This window comes from Aedes albopictus, chromosome 3 (genome assembly GCF_035046485.1).
Source record: "Aedes albopictus strain Foshan chromosome 3, AalbF5, whole genome shotgun sequence".
Lineage (NCBI taxonomy): Eukaryota > Metazoa > Arthropoda > Insecta > Diptera > Culicidae > Aedes > Aedes albopictus.
The window spans coordinates 305,305,507-305,324,823 of record NC_085138.1 but is presented as its reverse complement, the minus strand read 5'-3'; the positions used below and the strand labels follow the sequence as shown (position 1 = coordinate 305,324,823).

General features: G+C 41.2%; 1 protein-coding gene across 2 annotated transcripts in view; it reads left to right on the top strand.

Annotated features, from left to right (window-relative positions):
* Positions 1-7,979, top strand: part of LOC109413080 (outer dynein arm-docking complex subunit 4) — a 46,124-nt gene extending 38,145 nt beyond the window's left edge. Inside the window, exons 2-6 of one of the 2 annotated variants that reach the window (XM_029857288.2) lie at positions 6,301-6,392; positions 6,580-6,740; positions 6,839-6,928; positions 7,062-7,215; positions 7,284-7,979. In XM_029857288.2, the coding sequence (XP_029713148.2) occupies positions 6,301-6,392; positions 6,580-6,740; positions 6,839-6,928; positions 7,062-7,215; positions 7,284-7,660 (874 nt within the window). In that variant the 3' untranslated portion in view covers positions 7,661-7,979. The remainder of the gene's footprint in view (positions 1-6,300; positions 6,393-6,579; positions 6,741-6,838; positions 6,929-7,061; positions 7,216-7,283) is intronic. The other variant, XM_029857289.2, reaches the window with a different exon arrangement.
* Positions 7,980-19,317: the final 11,338 nt, after the last annotated feature.

The following is a 19,317-nucleotide window of genomic DNA, read 5'->3' as shown; positions in this document are numbered from 1 at the left end:
TCGTATTTCGTTGTTGTATTCAGTCAGGGCTTTCCTGCATTGAGTCCAATCTCCCGTTTGTTTCGCTCTATTGAACATTTTACGAGAAAATTTTCTAAGGCGATCCAGTTTGAAGTTCCACCATGGCACGTGCCATCATGGTTCACCAAATCGAACGCAGATTTTAAGTCGGTATACAGGGTGTTAGGTTCATGAGTGCAAACTTTTTAAAGGGTGATAGAGGACCATAAATGGTGAAAAAAATTGTTCTACGCATATGGTCAAATCTCAACCGTTACGTAGTTATTGGACTCCCCATGTTTTTGACTCTTATTGCCTTAACTGGCTATAACTTTAAAATGGTCAAACTTATCGCAGTTTTTTTGCTCTTATTCGAAAGATTATTGAATTTTCTATCAAATGGCATCTTTGAACCGATTGGTTTAGCTAAATAACTAAGTTTTCTAGAGCAAAATAGCTAAAAATAGCGTGTTTTTATTTGTTTATGTCCATTATCTTTAAAACATACGTAATAAATTAAAATTCTTTCTTTGGGAAAGTTGTGGCCCCTGTTTTACTCTACAATTTGCTCTTTGACGCCAAACTTCTAACTCTTATCGTTTTCTTGCAATTTTGATTTAAATGTGCAGCACAGTGCGCAAAAAAGTGCTTACCATGACGATTGCAAATTTCTGATCTGAAATGCGTCGTTTAAATCAAAATTGCAAGAAAACGATAAGAGATAGAAGTTTGATGTCAAAGAACAAATTGTAGAGTAAAACAGGGGCCACAACTTTGCCAAAGAAAGAATTTTAAATTATTACGCATTTTTCAAAGATAATTGACAAAAACAAATTAAAACACACAACTTTTAGGCTGTTTGATCTAGAAAACTTAGTTATTTAACTAAACCGATCGGTTCAAAGATGCCATTTGATAAAAAATTCAATAATCTCTCGAATAAGGGTTTAAAAAGTGCGATAAGTTTGACCGTTTTAAAGTTATAGCCAGTTAAGGCAATAAGAGTCAAAAACATGGGGAGTTCAATAACTACGTAACGGTTGAGATTTGACCATATGCGTAGAACAATTTTTTGCACCATTTATGGTCCTCTATCACCCTTTAAAAAGTTTGCACTCAGGAACCTAACACCCTGTATATGGTGTCGATTTGTCCTCCTGCTTCCATTTCCTTTAAAGCGAACGATGTGAATTCGACCAAGTTGGTGTTAATCGACCGTCCAGTAAAGAAACCATGTTTGTCCTGCGCAACATAATTCTTCATGGCAAAAAAGAGTACGCGGCTCACTAAAGTTTCCAATAGTTTAGATCCAGTACATAACGATGTTACCCCTCTGTAGTTCTGAATGTGCCGCTTATCACCCATCTTGAAAGCAGGGAAAATGACTTCCAGCTTCCAGCTTTCTGGGAATTTTCCCAGCGCTATGGATTTAGTACAAAATTTAAATCATTTAATGATTAGTAAAGGATGCCACAGTGAACTTGCACATCTCTTAAGAATGATTGGTGGAATTCCATCTGGACCAGCGGCAGTTGATGATTTCAGTTTGTTGATCGCATAAAGCATATTATCTTCGTCAAAGCCAGTAAAGGACAAGGCAACTACATCACTAGGGGCATCATCAAGTGCAGCTCGAGTCAATAGAGTACTGCAAGCACCGGTCTAACCTCACTTTGTTTGACAGTTCAGCGAGCTTGTTTACAAGGTGTTAGAATTTGAACGACCGGCGAAAAATTTAAATCTCGTTTTCCGTTCCGATATCATTGTGATAGGTAAATGTCGAGTATATTCAGCTATACTAGTACAAAACCAATCGTCCAGCTCTCATTATACCGAAGTTCTATCGAAAAGCAATTTTGCCGGATCTTGGCCAGAAACTAAGTCCATGTAAACAAGCTCTGTGAACTGTCAGTGCATAGCTTCGTGACGTCATCTTGCAGTATCCTATTCTTCATCATCGGACTGTTGTTGAAACACACTACCAAAGTGTTTCGCAAAAAGGCTACAAACATTCTTTTGAGCTGTTTGCAGTTTGTGATCCCCGAAACATGCTACAGGGAAGCCCGCTTTGCTTGCGCTTCTTATTCACAAAGGACCAAAATTGTCGAGGATTGTGCTTGTATTGTAAAGCTTACAATTGGGAGTCTTATACTTGTTTGTAGCTAGCATAAATACTTGCTTCGTGTAAACATTTCTGTTGTACGCGCCTTCGTTTCAAATGCCGTAGTTGACCAGTTGACCATGGTGGGTGACAACGAGGTCGAAAGACAGGTACGTAATCCTGGAAGATAACGGTGAGCGTACTGTTGAATCTAGCAACTGCTACGTTGACGTCATCAGTAGCTTCAAGATGAGACCAATCCACATGTCTAAGAGCTAATCTTAGCGCATGAAAATTTGCCTTACGAAAATTGAATTGCCCTGTGTCGTCTATGTCCTCAAATCGTACAGGCGGCGAGCAGTCCAGGAGAGAAAACATCGGGGGATGAAATGCGTCAGGATTTACCAACGGATCCGAAACCGGAAGTATTTCACAAGACTCATGTCTGTCACCACTCGCGAATACAAGATCCAGAGTACGGCCAATAGAATTCTTGATCACATTTAGCTGCTTGAGATCCAGAAGGGACATGTCATCTAAGAGAGCAGAGCAGGTAACATGGAAACCCGATACAACAGGATCGGGGAAGGCAAACCCTGAAGGAGCGGTATTTCCGACTAAATTCGGTTGATTTCAATCCCCAAACATCAGGATGATATCAGCTGGTGATAAGCGGTCAGAAATGGCCCTAACAGAATCAAGATGATCTTCAATTGTAGATTTAACCGTGACCTGATCAGGACTGAAATATACGACACCGATGTAGACATTGACTCCACTCAAACCTATTTGGACGTAGACTTGGTCCAATTCGACAGTGGTTCGCACGTAGACTTGACTTGAAGAGAGATGATTAGCTGTAGCAATCAATACTCCACCTCCTCTCGATATTCCTGTGACGGAAAAATTTCGATCATCCTTGTATACCGCATAGTTGCTTCTGAATAATTGGTGGATAGATGCTCGTCGTTTAGCCACGTCTCCGTTAAAACGATGATGTCATATTCCATTTCAGATACTGCCAAGTAAAACTGGTCCATTTTGGAAGACAGTTACTCTAATAGTGACTCACCACTGTTAATATCAGTGTCGAAAAAATTCAGCACAATGATGTTCAATTTGTGTGAAAACGAGCACAAATAAACAAACACAGTTACCCATAGACACGAGGCCGAGAATGAACATGACAAAGAGAGACGAGACAATGAAAGCGGCGTCTTGTGGTGTCATCCACTGTAATTGAAGTTCAGTTCAGCTGAACTTCAGCTCGATGAATTCGAATATGAATTGAAATTGATTTATTATGGTTTAGGCATACAAATACCGATATGTTACCTCCATTCAATGCATTATAGTTACTTTTGGTGAGTGATGCAAAACAACTGCATTTTTTGCTTCTGCATCGTGCTTAATTAAAAATAATCAGTTGAAATTGAAAATACTGACTTTGAGTATCAGTAGGTGATTGAAGTTCAGCAGACAGCGGTCAAAAGAATTTCGAAAGCATACATTTCTGAGAATGCCGCTCGGGTTGTCAAGACGACTATCAAAACAAAAACAAATCAACGACGCTGGCGCCGCTGGGCGTCGGTGCAGACGACCGTATTTTGACAATTGTCGTCACTGGTTAATATCCCTACTACCCCAAACCGTGTGATGCGCATTGGCGTCACAGCCAATGATAAACGATTTGTTGTTTTCTTTACAGAGTTGAACAAATGATGCGATCTCAGGAAGAGGTACCTCAGAAACATCACCAGGAAAGTAAGCTGAAGCCTCAGCGATCTCAGTTTTACCCCTAGTGGTTGGTACCTTTACCATGACCGCAACAATGTCCTTTCTGATAAACTCTGTAATAGGATAGCATTTTAACGTTTTGCGTACTAAGACTGCGGTTCTGGGAGAATCTTGTTGCTCATCATAAAATAGTTTACTATTTTGTGTCAGAATCCCAAAACTCTTTCGTTTATTGGACCATGGCTCTTGAATAAGCGCCACTTCCAGTCCTTCTTCTTTATACCTTCGACACAACACAGCAGAAGCACCTTTTGCGTGATGAAGGTTTACCTGTACGAACTTAATTCGTGTCATGGAAAATTGCATTTACCCACTTTTATTAAGCCTCGGAATTGAGACGTAAGAAAAGTAGCCGATTATCCCGGAGACAAATAAGGTCCACTGCGTCATTGCTCCGTTTAACACAGTAAGGGCAAAATACTGTGGATGACGCCCTGGTACTCCACAGGCTCCGTGCACGGTTAAGTTTTTATTAGACCCCTAACCATTCATTCCTAAGCACGGTACGCTTGACACCATGAATTAGAAGTCGCTTGTTTGGTGGACTTTTACCACCGGATCATTTTTTTTATTAATGTTTATTTTAACTTAAATGCTAATTCTACACTACCATCGGATCCGTAGTGTAATCCGTAATCTTTTTCTTTTGTTGGGTTCGAGGGACTTTAACCCGAAGGTCATTCGTCCCTTATCGCAAGCACCTTTCGTAATCCGTAGTGTCATTCGGTGTCAGGCCATTCGGCCGAAGGTCATTAGGCCGAAGGTCATTAGGCCGAAGGTCATTAGGCCGAATGGTCATTAGGCCGAATGGTCATCAGGCCGAATGATCATTGGGTCTTCTTCTTGCCGTTACGTCCCCACTGAGACAAAGCCTGCTTCTCAGCTTAGTGTTCTATGAACACTTCCACAGTTATTAACTGAGAGCTTCCTCGGCAAATGACCATTTTGCATGTGTATATCGTGTGACAGGCACGAAGATACTTTATTGATGCTGAATCTACTGATATTTTACCCATGAATTTTTCCTTCTTTTAAACATAGGCTGTTCTTTCTAGTATCATTGCTAAAATAGTTTTTGGCGCAGAAACTGCTGATATTCAATTCATAAATTTTTCCTTCTTTAAAACATAGGCTATTCTTTCTAGTTTCATTGTTGAAGTAGTTTTCGGCAAAAAATTTTTGGAAAAAGTAAAAACAACAGATCTCTTTACAGGCCCATAACGGCTGATTTTCAATTCGTCCTGATGACTATTCGGCCTAATGACCATTCGGCCTAATGACCATTCGGCCTAGTGACCATTCGGCCTAATGACCATTCGGCCTAATGACCTTCGGCCTAATGGCCTTCGGCCTAATGACCTTCGGCCTAATGACCCAGCATCGTGACATTCTTAGTCAGTTCAGGGAACTGCTACCGCCACTACACGGCTATCTAGGCTGATCGGGAATAGAAATTAATATTGATGATGATTATGATAGTTAATATTTTTTTAGTTTTGAAATGATTAAATACGACAAAAATTCCTTCAAAATCAGTTGAGTGTCGACGGAGTATCGGTGAAACAAGAAACTTACCATTTGATGGAAAGGGGAATGACTTTCTTAGTCTTCGAATCAAGAACGATTTTTTCTACATTCCCGACGTTTCGACCTAAGGATTTCGCCTTTTTCAAGGGTCGTAGTGTCTACCTTGAAAAAGGCTAAATCCCTAGGCCGAAACGTCGGGAATGTAGATAAAAATCGTTCTTGATTTGAAGACTGAGAAAGCCATCCCCCTTTCCATCAATGTTTCCAGTCGTTAAACCCTATACTTACCATTTGTGATCTTGATTAAAGCGCCAGTTCAGCGAATACGGAGTTGTGGGTTCGAATCCCACCAGAACGCGATCTTTTTCATAAATTCGTCTCTCAATTTGTCAAATAGCATCATTCACCAGACAAACAGACGTAACGTGATGACCTTTCAATGTCCCTTCGGCGGAATGTCTTTTCAGCCTTATGACTGATCGGATAAATATAAATAAATATTCTAAAATAGTGAGTTTCTGAACTTCAGAATAAATTCTCGTTGAAATTTCTGAAATTATGAACTACGAGCTCGCGGCAAATTCAGCAAGCTGAAGGTAGACAAAGTCGGAAGGACGCGGTATCCGAGCCATGTTGCAAAACTGTTGGATAGAAACCCTGATTGTGTTCTGTGTGCAAATTTTTATAAAGATGGGAACATTTGTAAGCATCTCATATTTAATCCAAATTTATTTTGTAAAGTTGGAATAAAGCAAAGAAATTTACGATGGATAAGCAAAAGAATAACATGGTGTTCTAGGAATTCTGTTGAAATTAGAACCAACGACAATGGAGCCAATTTTGGTATGCATTTTAACTTTTCGATTATATTGTAGGGATCTTTTCAATGAGCCGATCGACATGAAAAAACGACGTTACTTTGATGAGGTGTACACTGACAAAGATCGAGCTGCTGCAGTTAGCATAGGTAACTAACGATTAACGACCCAGATAATCGATGAACCATGAGATGCTTCATGTTTATAGTGTTGTTGTTATTGAGCGTTAAGATTCATATATGAAACTAATTTCTGTAGTGTGGTCTCCATGGTTATCTGGGAATTATCTGCCCTGTTTGATTGTAATACTCATCCTCCGTATAACATTCTATTCAGGTAACTTTGACATCAAGCAAAACCTGCTTAATAAACGTCGTCAGGAGCGCCATGAGCAGCTACAACTTCCGGAGGAAGCCGATCCGGGAGCCATTCTGGCCCTAGGAATGCGTGAGATCAAAAACCGTAACCTGGACAACGCTGTTCATTTTATATCCAAGGCACTGTAGTTTGCACAATTATAGTTCAGAAATAAATGTCTATTCTAGTATTAGTATCTTAAGTTAAACTTTTGTAACGAGAACTTTTTCTTATCTAGGCTCTGGAAATGAACACCAATGATCAGAGTGCATTGGTGGCCAGGAGTAAATGCTATCTGCAGTTAGGCGAGCCAGCTAAGGCTTTGCAGGTAATAATAGGGTGTCAAAAATAGGCGGTAAATGTTAGAATCTTTAATTCTATTAAATAATAAGCTAATATTAAAATGAAAAACGTATCAAAAAGAAACTTAGAAATATGTTGATAATGTAATTTAATTCCAGGATGCCGAGACTGCACTGTTGCTAGACAAAACAAATATTAGAGCAATTTATCAGAAAGCTGAAGCACTATACTACTTGGGACAGTTTGAACACAGTCTCATGTTTTTCCATCGTGGTTTGAGATTGAGACCAGAGCTTGCCAGTTTTCGTTTGGGTAATTATATCGCTGCTTTCTTGCATGCATAGAGCTTCATTACTGCAATATTTCCCTAAACATTTCAGGTGTTCAAAAGACACAGGAAGCAATCGAAAACACCATCGGCAGCAATGCCAAGAATCAGCCACCCCAGAAGAAAGCACCCAAAGTGGATAAGCCAAAATCGGCCAAGAAGCCTCCGCTGACTAGGGAGGAGCTGGATAAGCGGGCAGCCCGCCGTCTGCTGGGCGATCTGTACGTGGACAAAGAATATCTGGAGAACTTGCTGAAGCATCCGGATCTCAAGAAAGCAGATACCAACACCGAAGGCGTTTCGGAATTTGCAAAAGATGCTATCAATTTCTTGAACAACAGGCAGGAGTTTTGGCGCCAACAGAAACCGTGCACAAGTTTGAATTCAAAGAAGCTCAATGGCAATAATGGCGCGATGCCACGATGGTAGAAACAAGTTAATGTAATATGTAGTTCAAAGAGAGTTCAATAATTGTTCAATAGAAATGAAAATGTTTGATATTAGTACATTCATTTCGGATTACTTCAGTCCGTGTTGAGTTTACTGAAAGGAATAAATTAAAATTGTCTAAAATCTGCAAATTAAAAGAAAAAATCATGTTTATCAATAATGAGGTATCAGATATTACATTATTTGTTTCTACTGATTAAAATAACTATGAAATGTCCAGATGTATCAGTTTGAAGCCGAATATTCATCGAAAACTAATTACAAAAATTATTAAGTTTACTGTACGTATAACTATGAATACAATATAACAAAATATAAGGATTTTTTTATTTATGACTAGCTGTCCCGGCAAACGTCGTACTGCCTGCCTACTGTGTTTTTTGACGTACAGCTTCACAGGGACGTCCCCCGCAAAGTCATCTGTATGGGAGCCCCCCGTTCCAGCGACCGGAGAGGTCCCGCACCAAGCTAAGAACCTTCCCCGGCCCCAAAAATACCCACATACAAAATTTCACACCGATCAGTCCAGTAGTTTTCGAATCCATAGCGGTCAGACAGACAGACAGACAGACAGACAGAAATTCATTTTTATATATATAGATAGAAACCCTTAATGTCTTGGGTCGACATTTCCGCTTATGTATTCAGAATTGTAAGGATTGGTAATAATACGGGTAAGTAATCCCTGATAAAAAATATCATAAAAATACGATAATTTTATCAACACATTTTTTTCGAAAATTTATTCATCTATAAAAAATGCAATAGAATTTAAAAAAAAGTCCCTAGAGGAACGCTAGCAAAAAAAAACCTAAAGCAATCTTTTGTGAAACTCCTAGAGTAGATGTATTTTAAAGAGTTCTTTGAAGGAATTCTAGAAAGATTTTTCGAACGGATTCCTATAGATTATCTTGGAAGAATTTCGAAAAAAAAAATGATTTCTTGGTTATTTTAATTTATTTTTTAGGACATCTTCAAAAGAATGCCAAGATGGGCGATTAATGCTTGAGGTAATACCAAGATAAATCTTTGGAGAAATCTCAGCAGGAGTTATGTGAGGGAATAATTAAAAAATCTTTGAAGAATATTTGGAGAAATACTTGACTTCCGAGGATAAATAATAAAAGGAATATTTGGAGGATCTCATGAAAGAAACCATAAAGGAATGTTTGAAGAAATTCTAGAAGAAATACTCTCCCTCTGGCGGAATTCTGAAGTAATTTATTGGAAAAGTATCTAGTTCCGACAGAATCATTGGAGAACTTATTGTAGTAATTTCTTTCTTAAGAATTGTAGACCAACATGTGAAAAGGGCGGAACAACTATTGTAAACATCTTCTTCTTCTAGCTCTCCTTGGCGTTTTCGTAGAAGGGAGCCTTGGAAGAGTCAGTGTATCTGTTACTGGTAAATGATTTCATATCATAACTGATATCCCGAGCAGAGTCTAACAACAACATGATAGCAAATTGAAAACTCGATTTGTAATCAGCAGTAAATTGATATCACATTTTGATATCTGTTTGTCTTGACTAAATTTGATTTCAAATTTGGATTTCATTTTGCTGTCACTTCAAACTATGTATTATAAAAAATAAGTTTTTAGATTATTTTAAAACTTCTAGGCAACCTTGTATAATAAATAACTCCAAGAATATACCATTAGTGTAATTATTTTATGGTATTTAGGAGCTCATATCAATTGAAAAAAAAAACTATATTTAACGATTTTTTTATTTTTTCTGACTGATAGCAAAAAACAGTTATCAAATTGTTATCATTGATAGCAGGAATTAATTTCAACTTGCAGTTACGGGAACATTTTTCTGCTATCATTTTTGATGTTTTAACCTTTTAACGACAACAACCTGAGTTATCATAATTTGCAATATCACAACCTTAAAATTTGTTTTAAATTTGCTGTCCCGCCATTCTGCTTCGGCGTCCACTGATAAGCCAGCACCCATCGCCTCGATTCCTTCAGTTCACAGCGCAGGTCCCTCAAGGTACTAGATCCTCACCAAATGTTGGTCCCCTTACCGCCTCTCGGTATCTCAACGACTATTGGCTCCCGGCTTCATCGCATCTTGATACCTCATCGTCTCTTGGATGGTACCACATCTGGGTTTCCTCGTTTCCAGAACCACCACCGTGGGCCCTGGGCCCATAACCTGTTGAAAATTAACCTTTCGTAACTCGCGCGGTTGGCCACCACCGCCAGCATAACGCCAAATTAAAACAGACGACGCTTTTTGTCCAATCCCAGGCACTGAGATGATGTCACTACTAGCTCCAATGCCTCTCCTTTATTTCATCTAGGTTACTTACCTTACCGATCAGGCTCTCTGCTGGTGTCGTTGTCGTTGTGAGCCCAAGTACCGTAAACCGGAGTCAAATTGATCTCCAGGTCGAAATTGATCAGAAGTTTTTCTGATAAAGATAAAGCATACTTGAAATAGTTTCCTGGAAAATATCGTTTAGTATCAGATTCGAACAGCATGATACTTGAAAGGGAATTATTTAAAGTATGTTTTATCCAATAGAAAAACGTCTGATCAATTTCGACCCGGAAATCAATTAGACCCCGGTTTACGGTACACGAATTCTTCAACCGCCTCGATTTCATCACCGTCGATATAAATTCGGGATGGCGGGCGCGGTGATTCCTCCCTGGAGCCCTTTGCCATCATGTACTTTGTCTTCGACACATTAATGACTAATCCGATTCGCCTGGCTTCACTCTTTAGACGGATGTACGTTTCCGCCATCATCTCAAATTTACGAGCAATAATATCAATATGATCAGCGAAACCAAGCAGCTGAACGGACTTCGTGAAAATCGTACTACTCGTGTTAATCCCCGCTCTCCTTATTACACCCTCTAACGCAATGTTGAACAGCAAGCACGAAAGACCATCACCTTTCCGTAACCCTCTGCGGGATTCGAAGGGACTCGAGTGTGTCCCTGATACTCGAACTACGCACATCACTCGATCCATCGTCGCCTTGATCAATCGTATCAGTTTATCCGGGAATCCGTATTTGTGCATAATCTGCCATAGCTGTCCTCGATCGATTGTATCATATGCCGATTTGAAATCGATGAACAAGTGATGTGTGGGCCACGTTGTATTCGCGGCACTTCTGCAACACCTGGCGGATGGCGAACATCTGGTCCGTTGTAGCGCGTTCACCCATAAATCCAGCCTGATATTGCCCCACGAACTCTCTTGCAATCGATGATAGACGGCGGCATAAAATTTGAAAGAGTATCTTGTAGGCAGCGCTCAGTAGTGTGATCGCGTGATAGTTTCCGCAATCCAACTTGTCGCTCTTTTGTAGATGGGACACACGATACCTTCCATCCATTCCTCCGGTTTTACTTCCTGCTTCCAAATCTTGGTAATGAACCAGTGTAGTGCTCTCACCAGTGCTTCCTCCTCTTCCTCTTCTTGGCGTAACGTCCTCACTGGGACAAAGCCTGCTTCTCAGCTTAGTGTTCTATGAGCACTTCCACAGTTATTAACTGAGAGCTTCCTCTGCCAATGACCATTTTGCATGTGTATATCGTGTGGCAGGCACGAAGATACTCTATGCCCAGAGAAGTCAAGGAAATTTCCTTTACGAAAAGATCCTGGACCGACCGGGAATCGAACCTGTCACCCTCAGCATGGTCATGCTGAATACCCGTGCGTTTACCGCCTCGGCTATATGGGCCCTTTGCTTCTCCACCGTATTTCAGAAGCTCTCTTGGTAGTTGATCTGCTCCAGCGGCTTTGTTGTTTTTCAACCGGCCAACCTCCTCCTCAATCTCTTGGAGGTCAGGGGCCGGAAGTCTTTCGTCCTGTGCGCATACTCCTAGACCTGTTACCACGCCACCTTCGGTACTTGCAACGTCGCCATTGAGGTGATCATCGTAATGCTGCCGCCACCTGTCGACCACCTCATGCTCGCTCGTGAGAATATTCCCGTAATTATGTCGGCACATGTCGGCTTGTGGCACGAAACCTCTGCGCGAGCGGTTCAGCTTCTCGTAGAACTTTCGTGTGTCCTTAGCGTGGTACAGCTCTTCCATCGCTTCGCGATCTCGTTCTTCCTGCTGGCGCTTCTTCATCCGGAAGACTGAGTTCTGCCTGTTCCGCGCCTGTCTGTAACGTGCCTCGTTCGCTCTCGTACGGTGTTGCAGCATTCTCGCCCATGCTGCATTCTTCTCGTTTTTCAACTGTTCACATTCGCCATCGTGCCAATCGTTTCTGTGATTCGGAGTCGCGAAGCCTAGTGCTGTAGCCGAGGTACTACCTATGGCGGATCGGATGTCCCTCCAGCCAGCTTCAAGTGTAGCTGCTCTTCCGTTGGTAGGGCCACTGCTAACTGCTGCGCGTAGTCTTGAGCCACTTCTACGTTACGAAGTTGCTCGATGTTGAGTCGCGGCGTTCGATTTCGACGCGTGGTGATAACTGTCGATAGTTTTAAGTGCATGCATACAGCTACTAAGTAGTGATCCGAATCTATATTCGCTCTGCGGTATGTGCGGACATTGGTTATATCCGAGAAGAATTTACCGTCGACTAGAACGTGGTCGATTTGGTTTTCTGTTTGATGGTCGGGTGATCTCCAGGTGGCTTTGTGGATATCTTTGCGGGGGAAGAAGGTGCTTCGGACTACCATACCACGAGAGGCTGCAAAGTTTACGCATCGCTGGCCGTTATCATTCGATATGGCGTGCAGGCTGTTTCGCCCGATTACTGGTCTGTACATTTCCTCCCTTCCTACCTGCGCGTTCATGTCGCCGACAACGATTTTCACGTCACGCGGCGAGCAACCATCGCATGTTTGCTCTAACTGCTCGTATAACGATTCTTTCTCGTCATCGGGTCTCCCTTCATGTGGGCAGTGGACGTAAATGATGCTGAAGTTGAAGAAACGGCCCTTAACTCTCAACATGCACATCCTTGCGTTGATCGGCTGCCACCCGATCTGTTACCCGCTAACCCACGCAAGCTAGGATAGAGAGACAATTACAGGGTCGATTACCCTAAGGTCGCAATACTAATACACTGCCTGAGAACTCACCTTCAGCAGGAGCATACACATCCACGTGTGTTGCGCGACACGTGCCCAGCGGTGTTGACAAGGTGGAAAAGCCGACAAACAGTGTCCACGAAAAGGTGCTCAAAGGCTACCCGAGAAGAAAATTCTACGCCAAACCACAGTGGGCGAGGCTTGAAGACTCCTTTGCGAGTCCGGTTACGCACAAAACAAGAGAATAGTGGTGAAAATTCTAATAAATGGCTTGCCTTCTAAATAACTGTCGCTCTATACAATCTCTCATTTTACATCATGCTAATTTATTCGCCATGCATGGCATTTCTAATAGTGACGTCACAATGGTTTATAGGTACTTGCGGTTTTACATTCTGTTGGCCAACGAGCGACGAGCGACGAGCGACGGGGGGGGCTGGAGTCATCTGGGGGACCAGCGATAGCAGCCGGCAGGGTTGCCAGTTCGGTGACTTTCTGGCCGGAAGCAGTGGGGATCGCCGGTTGAACCAGCTCGGTATCCAGCTAGCCGATCCAAAACGTGGCTGCGAGTCCGAAAGGATGATCCGCCGGGGCACGGGACAGGTTTGTCACACCGTTACCCAGCGATAGTATTCGGCAGGGCGTATGGCCGCCGGGTTGCACGGGACAAGGGAATGTCACACCGTGGGGGTCGGGAAAGGGCATTCACATGCGCGACCCACTAGACGTCCGTTGGGAACTCCTGTACGTATGGGTACGCACTAGATGATCTGCAGACACGAGGCTCCAACAATGGCCGGAGGACAATGGCCGGCCGCGTGAGAGAACGTAAAGGGCACGGCGTGAGGTGGTCCAAAATGGCCGGAGCGAGCGCACTTTCTGAAGTCTGTCCTTCCTTCTTGACGTAACGGGAGCCAATTGGTATGGCGAACCAGTGCGCTGGCGGGAAAGTGGCCCTGCGTGACCTGCGAAGGAGATATCCACCCTGTTGCTCCTCGGAGCGTGGACGGGAAAAGAGAAAAAGGCCCGTAGACTGGACCTAACCCCAGTTTTAGTACCTATCACTATGACGTCACTTTACTAGTTTTATCTAAGCACCATATAAACCGTGTTTACCTTTTTCTCGACGTTTTTACTATTATTTGATGATAGCTATTTAAACAATGGTAGGCTTTTGTATAAATTGCTGCTAAACAATGGAACAAAGAAAGTCACATTATCACAACGTGGTCACATTAACTTTTCCCCTATAAACTAACCGTACTAACAATTACGTATTTCCTCCAACTAACACTTTTATAACTTTAAACTTTCTTCGTTTTTTACTTAGACTCCTAGAAATAAAGACACTTAATTAGAAATATCACCACTTTTCAAAAAAGGCTTGAACAAACGTTGCACGAATTAATTTAAGTACCGACGCGCACTACGACTCCCTCGGTAGTATGGGACAGACTGATCTTCTCAGATTCTGCCGAGTAATCTCTAACTCTAAATTCGTTGGACGATTTCTAACGAAGTTTTACGATTATATTTCGTTTGGCAACTCTTCCTCTCTTCCAACACTCATGAGCATGTGAGAGTCGTATGCCGAACTTATTATTTTTGTTCGGGCTCAAACCGCTGCCAATGAAGTATCTCAGTGTCGGGTGTTGGTATTGGGGTCTTATCGGTACTCACTTTTCATACTGGTAAGAAGTGTCCTCTCACCGGTATGCTGTGAGTTGATACACGGTGGGCTTGATGGGTACGGGAATTTACACTTGCGGCGAGGCCAGCAAGCAACCATTTGGAACCACAGGTTACAGATCAGACGTTGTCGCATCTTACCCAACACTATAAATCATGTTCCCAGTTCATTGGTGGTGCCAAAGCTTTGGTAGAAGGTAGCCGCTCGATGCCCGCTTTTCCACACTTTCTGTCCAGTCCAACAAAGTTTCTGCAACGCCACGATGTCGAAGTTGCGGGAATGTAGTTCGTCGTAAATTATTCTGTCACATCCTGCGAAACCTAGTGACTCGCAATTTCATGTTTCCAATCGTAGTCCTTATTTCGTCGCGTGGGTCTTTGCCGATTGTATCGAGTCGTATTTTCTCCTATGTTATTCGCAATGGCGATTTTTACGGGTGGCTTTTTGGGCCTACGCCAACACTCCTGTCTCGCCGGAGGGCCACCGTGCCAGTTCTGTTTAACGTCCCAACCAACACTGGGACGATCACGCTGATGGGGCTACCACCTTGGATCTAGCTGGGCGTGGTGCAGCGTTTCTTACTCAGCCGCTGGATGCCAGAACAGACGCTGTTTGAGCCGCACCTCCTTGGTGAACAGACGCTCGGATCGTACCTCCTCAATCTAGCTGAAGTCAGAAGGACAACAGTGCCCAGGCTGCACTACCAGCTAAGCACACAACTCTTAGCTGGCGGCAGTGCTACAATTTTTCGACAGGCCTTTATGATAGCGATATTTTGCTTTTTTCATTTTCTCCGTTTTGGTTTTCCTGTCAATGTTGCTTTCCGATCAGCAACACGGGAGTGAAATGACATAGGTACTCACACTCGCACGCAGCGTGCTGAAAGCGAGAGCTGACAAGGCTAAATTTCTATTCAATTTTCTGTAGTTGAGTGTTTTCACTCGTGGTAGCGTATAGGGCACTCACTCTCACCAGCCATTGCTTGAGACGAATGGCCTTTCAGCATGAGTAGTGTGTGGAATGTGGATGATTGGGAATTGATCTTGTTGGGTCGCTCACGAATGGAGCTCTCGAACTCTGTCAGTTCTCACATCGAGGAACTGGAAACGACAGCCGCAGTCATTCATTTTCGGCTGAAAAACAGGCACTGAGACTGATATTTTGCAGGACTGGCTGGCGGTCTTTGTCATCGTTTAACCCGTGGAAGCATGAGGTAGGAACTTGTGAGGACCAGAACTATGTTATACTTATGACACACATGTGATACAAGAATCACTGTACAATGGATCATTGAAGCCGACTTTTCCGCTACTCACCGCATCAAAACAAAAGCGCCACCGTATATGGACGATAACACAGTGACAGCAGTCGAGTTACGTCAAACACACAAGGCTACGGTGGCGCTATCTGTTCATTTCATAGCGGCCGTTTTAGTTATTTTAGTGATCCATTGCGCTTGAAATGAGTGCCATACTGAAAATTCTCTCAGTTCAAGTCAGTCTTGTTAAAATTTTCTTGACACTACGTACCGTTGTACAGGAATCACACTCGTATCACATGTCTGTCCGGGGTATTAGACGCTCTCCTTATCGACTTACCGTTTTGCAGCCCATTTTTCATCTAGGTATACAACCATTACCACTAGGTGGGTCGATCGGTGGACGATCTGCGGACCCTTCGTAGAATGCGGAACTTGAGACACACAGCCATGGACTGAGCAAAATGGACATTACGTCACGCTCTGAGGGGGGAGGGGTGTCAGCAAAGTGTGACGAGCCAACGAAGATTTTTGGTGATCTCATACAAAAAGTGTGACATAGGAGGGGGGATGAGGGGGTTGAAAATCGGCAATGCTTACGTGTTATTATTATTATTACTTTATTATAGAGATTTTCAGCCCTAGGCTGGAATGCTTACGTGCTTTTCACTAAATTCCGGGTATTTTATCTATGTAAATACAGGGGATAGACAAAATGATCGGGACAGGCAAAATTTTCACTTTCCAAAAAATGTTCAACCAGCTGTAACTTTTCGAAAAGTGCATCGAATATTCTCAAATTTTTAATGTAAGTTCTTCAACTAAATGTGTAACAGTGGACAGAATTTAGAAAAGATCGGACAATTCTTCACGAAGTTATAAAGGTTTTTGAAAAAGATATAATTATCCGATAGCCAACTTTGAGCTGTTATACCTCCGGATTCAATGAATCGATTGCAATGAAATTTTGAACATTCATGACTTATATAATGAACTCTGAAAAACATTTGACTTAACTTGAAATTTTTAACAAGCGAGAAAGTTATTGCGATTTTATTTTTTTCACGATTTTTTAGTAAATTGGTCTGTTTTTAATATGCATCCCATTACTTTTTCAATTTATTGACGGCTATGTTGTAACTTTCCTTCAAAACGCATTTATATATCAGTCAATTAGAGGGAAACTAAATGAACTATAATTTGCATCTTGAATTTTGAAACGATGTTGATGTTTTGAATAATTTGGTGTTTTATTAGAAAAATAATCTAATCGTTATAATTTTCTTCCGTGTTAAGAATATTAAGTTAAGTCAATGGTTTTTCATAGATCATTATATAAGTCATAAATGGTCAAAATTACATTACATTCGGTTCATTGAATCCGGAGATATAACAGCTCAAAGTTGGCTATCGGATAATTTTACCATTTTCAAAAATATTTATAATTTCGTGAAGAATTGTTCGATCTTTTCCAAATTTTGTCCACTGATACACAACTAGTTGAAGAACTTACAGTAAAAATTTGTGAATATTTGATGCACTTTTCGAAAAGTTACAGCCAATTGAACATTTTTTGAAAAGTGAAAATTTTGCCTGTCCCGATCATTTTGTCTATCCCCTGTATAGGTTTATTGGTGTGAAGTTCAATTATTTTATGTTAATTAATGTTCATCCTTTCACTCTAGCCATGAATGGTGTTTTTTTTCTATTCATGGCATTATATCCCAACGCGGTACGCGGCCTGGTTATCAGCTTTTTTCATTTTTTCGTCTATTTAGAACACAATGATTGCCTTATAATCGATCTTTTCCCAAAACCAAATTCGAACCCTTTGTCGGCATGCGGACGTGTGTAGAATTAGCATAAGCTAGTCAAAGTATACTAACCGAGAGTGGTGTCTGAAAGTATACGTAAAAATAGACCGTTTGATGAAAAAATAGTCAAAATCGACAAAAAAGTAACATGGGACAACTATGCTGCACACGTGTGTTGTTGAAGTTGCGAGAAATAAATAATAGAACAACACAGATACCCAAACTTTTGCTCAAACAATCAAGAAGTCATGATACCCTGATACCCTCACGCTGTTCGCACCATTTCATTGCAGGAATGGAAAATTGATAATCTCACCATACAAAAATCCAGCTCACCTGCAGCTCATTGCTTTCATTCTTGGACTTCACTGATTGCGTCCTATTATGAAGATTTAAAATGATCGTTAAAAGTGTAGTCGATGGAAATTTAGCTGTATGTTTATCTGTGCATTTATCATACAATTTAGAGTTGTTCTAGATCATTCAAAACCATTGTGATGTGACCGATGTGACTGAAGCTGGTGAAGCTCCATGTGGGTTCATCAGCGCGTAGCGAGCGTAGCCCACTTCGAGCCTAGCTCCACTTGCTCCGCTCCAGCAGTTGCGCGCAGCCAATCAGGAGTCAGAATGCAAACGACGCCGTTGCGCGCCAAAGCTAAGCGCAGCACATTCAGTTTTTTTTTTTCTCTTTGTGCATTAACTTCTCTCATACTGCCGGGAGATTTTCTCTCTGCTCGAGCCTCGGCTTGATCTATCTCTCGTGAAAGATATTGGATTGATACTTGGTTTGATCCTCGTGATTTCATCAATAATCCTTGAGAAAGAAATAATTGATGGAATGGTGGAATAAAGGAAACAAGAAAGCGCTGCCAAATAAACATTTTCAAGCACATGTTGCGCATCGTAAATTTTCATTAGATTATTTAGGAATAATGTTTAATATTTAACATTGGTTCATCATGTTTTATATCACATCTTTAATTTTCACTAACGCATATGCGATTTTCTAGTACCTTTAGTATAAAATGCTACAAAACTCAGTATATTGTCGACAGCTTTGTTCGTCATGGGGTGTTATCTAAAGTCTGATAAACTGAAAGTTGGCGTCACATTTTTGCCAATCAAACTGTTTACAACTAAGTTTCAAGCTATTTGGACGACAAAAAACTCTTATGGCAAAGAGAGAAACACTGCCAATAATACTCAAAGTCACTCTCAAGGCATATAATTTAATCATCGTTCAGTAATCAATCTAGCTATAGATAAACCTGTTAATAACGGATAAAGCAAACATTTTCAATTATAGCCGAAACAACCAAATCAATATGGCAATAACCTCTTATCAGCCTTTGTTTTCCGAACCTCAAGTGCTTTACATATTTACTATGACATTAGCAAAAATCAAAACTTGTTCGAACCTAACTTTTATTTAATTATTTATTTATTTTTAACTTTAAATTTTGTAAGAGGGAAAAGCCCCTTAGAGTGATTTCCAAATTTACATGTTGAAGTTCGAACCTAACTGTTTATACTTATTGTTAAAGCTCCATTTTGTATGAAATATTTTGGTTCACCGGTAGAAGTTCATAACTTGTGTTAGAAATTAAAAAACATTAACCTTCTCAAGACATTAGGAAAAATAGCATGATGAATTAGTAGATAGATCCACTATTTACCAATTCATCATACTTATCCGAGAGATTGGGTTCAATAAATAAGAGTTTATGAATGCTTACAAAAAATCGAATATGGCGTGGTAAATAACCAGAATTATCAAAACATTATTTTTTTCATAATCATTAATGGAATTGAATAAGCAAGTGAAATATCGAAATTTGCACTTTTCTAATGATC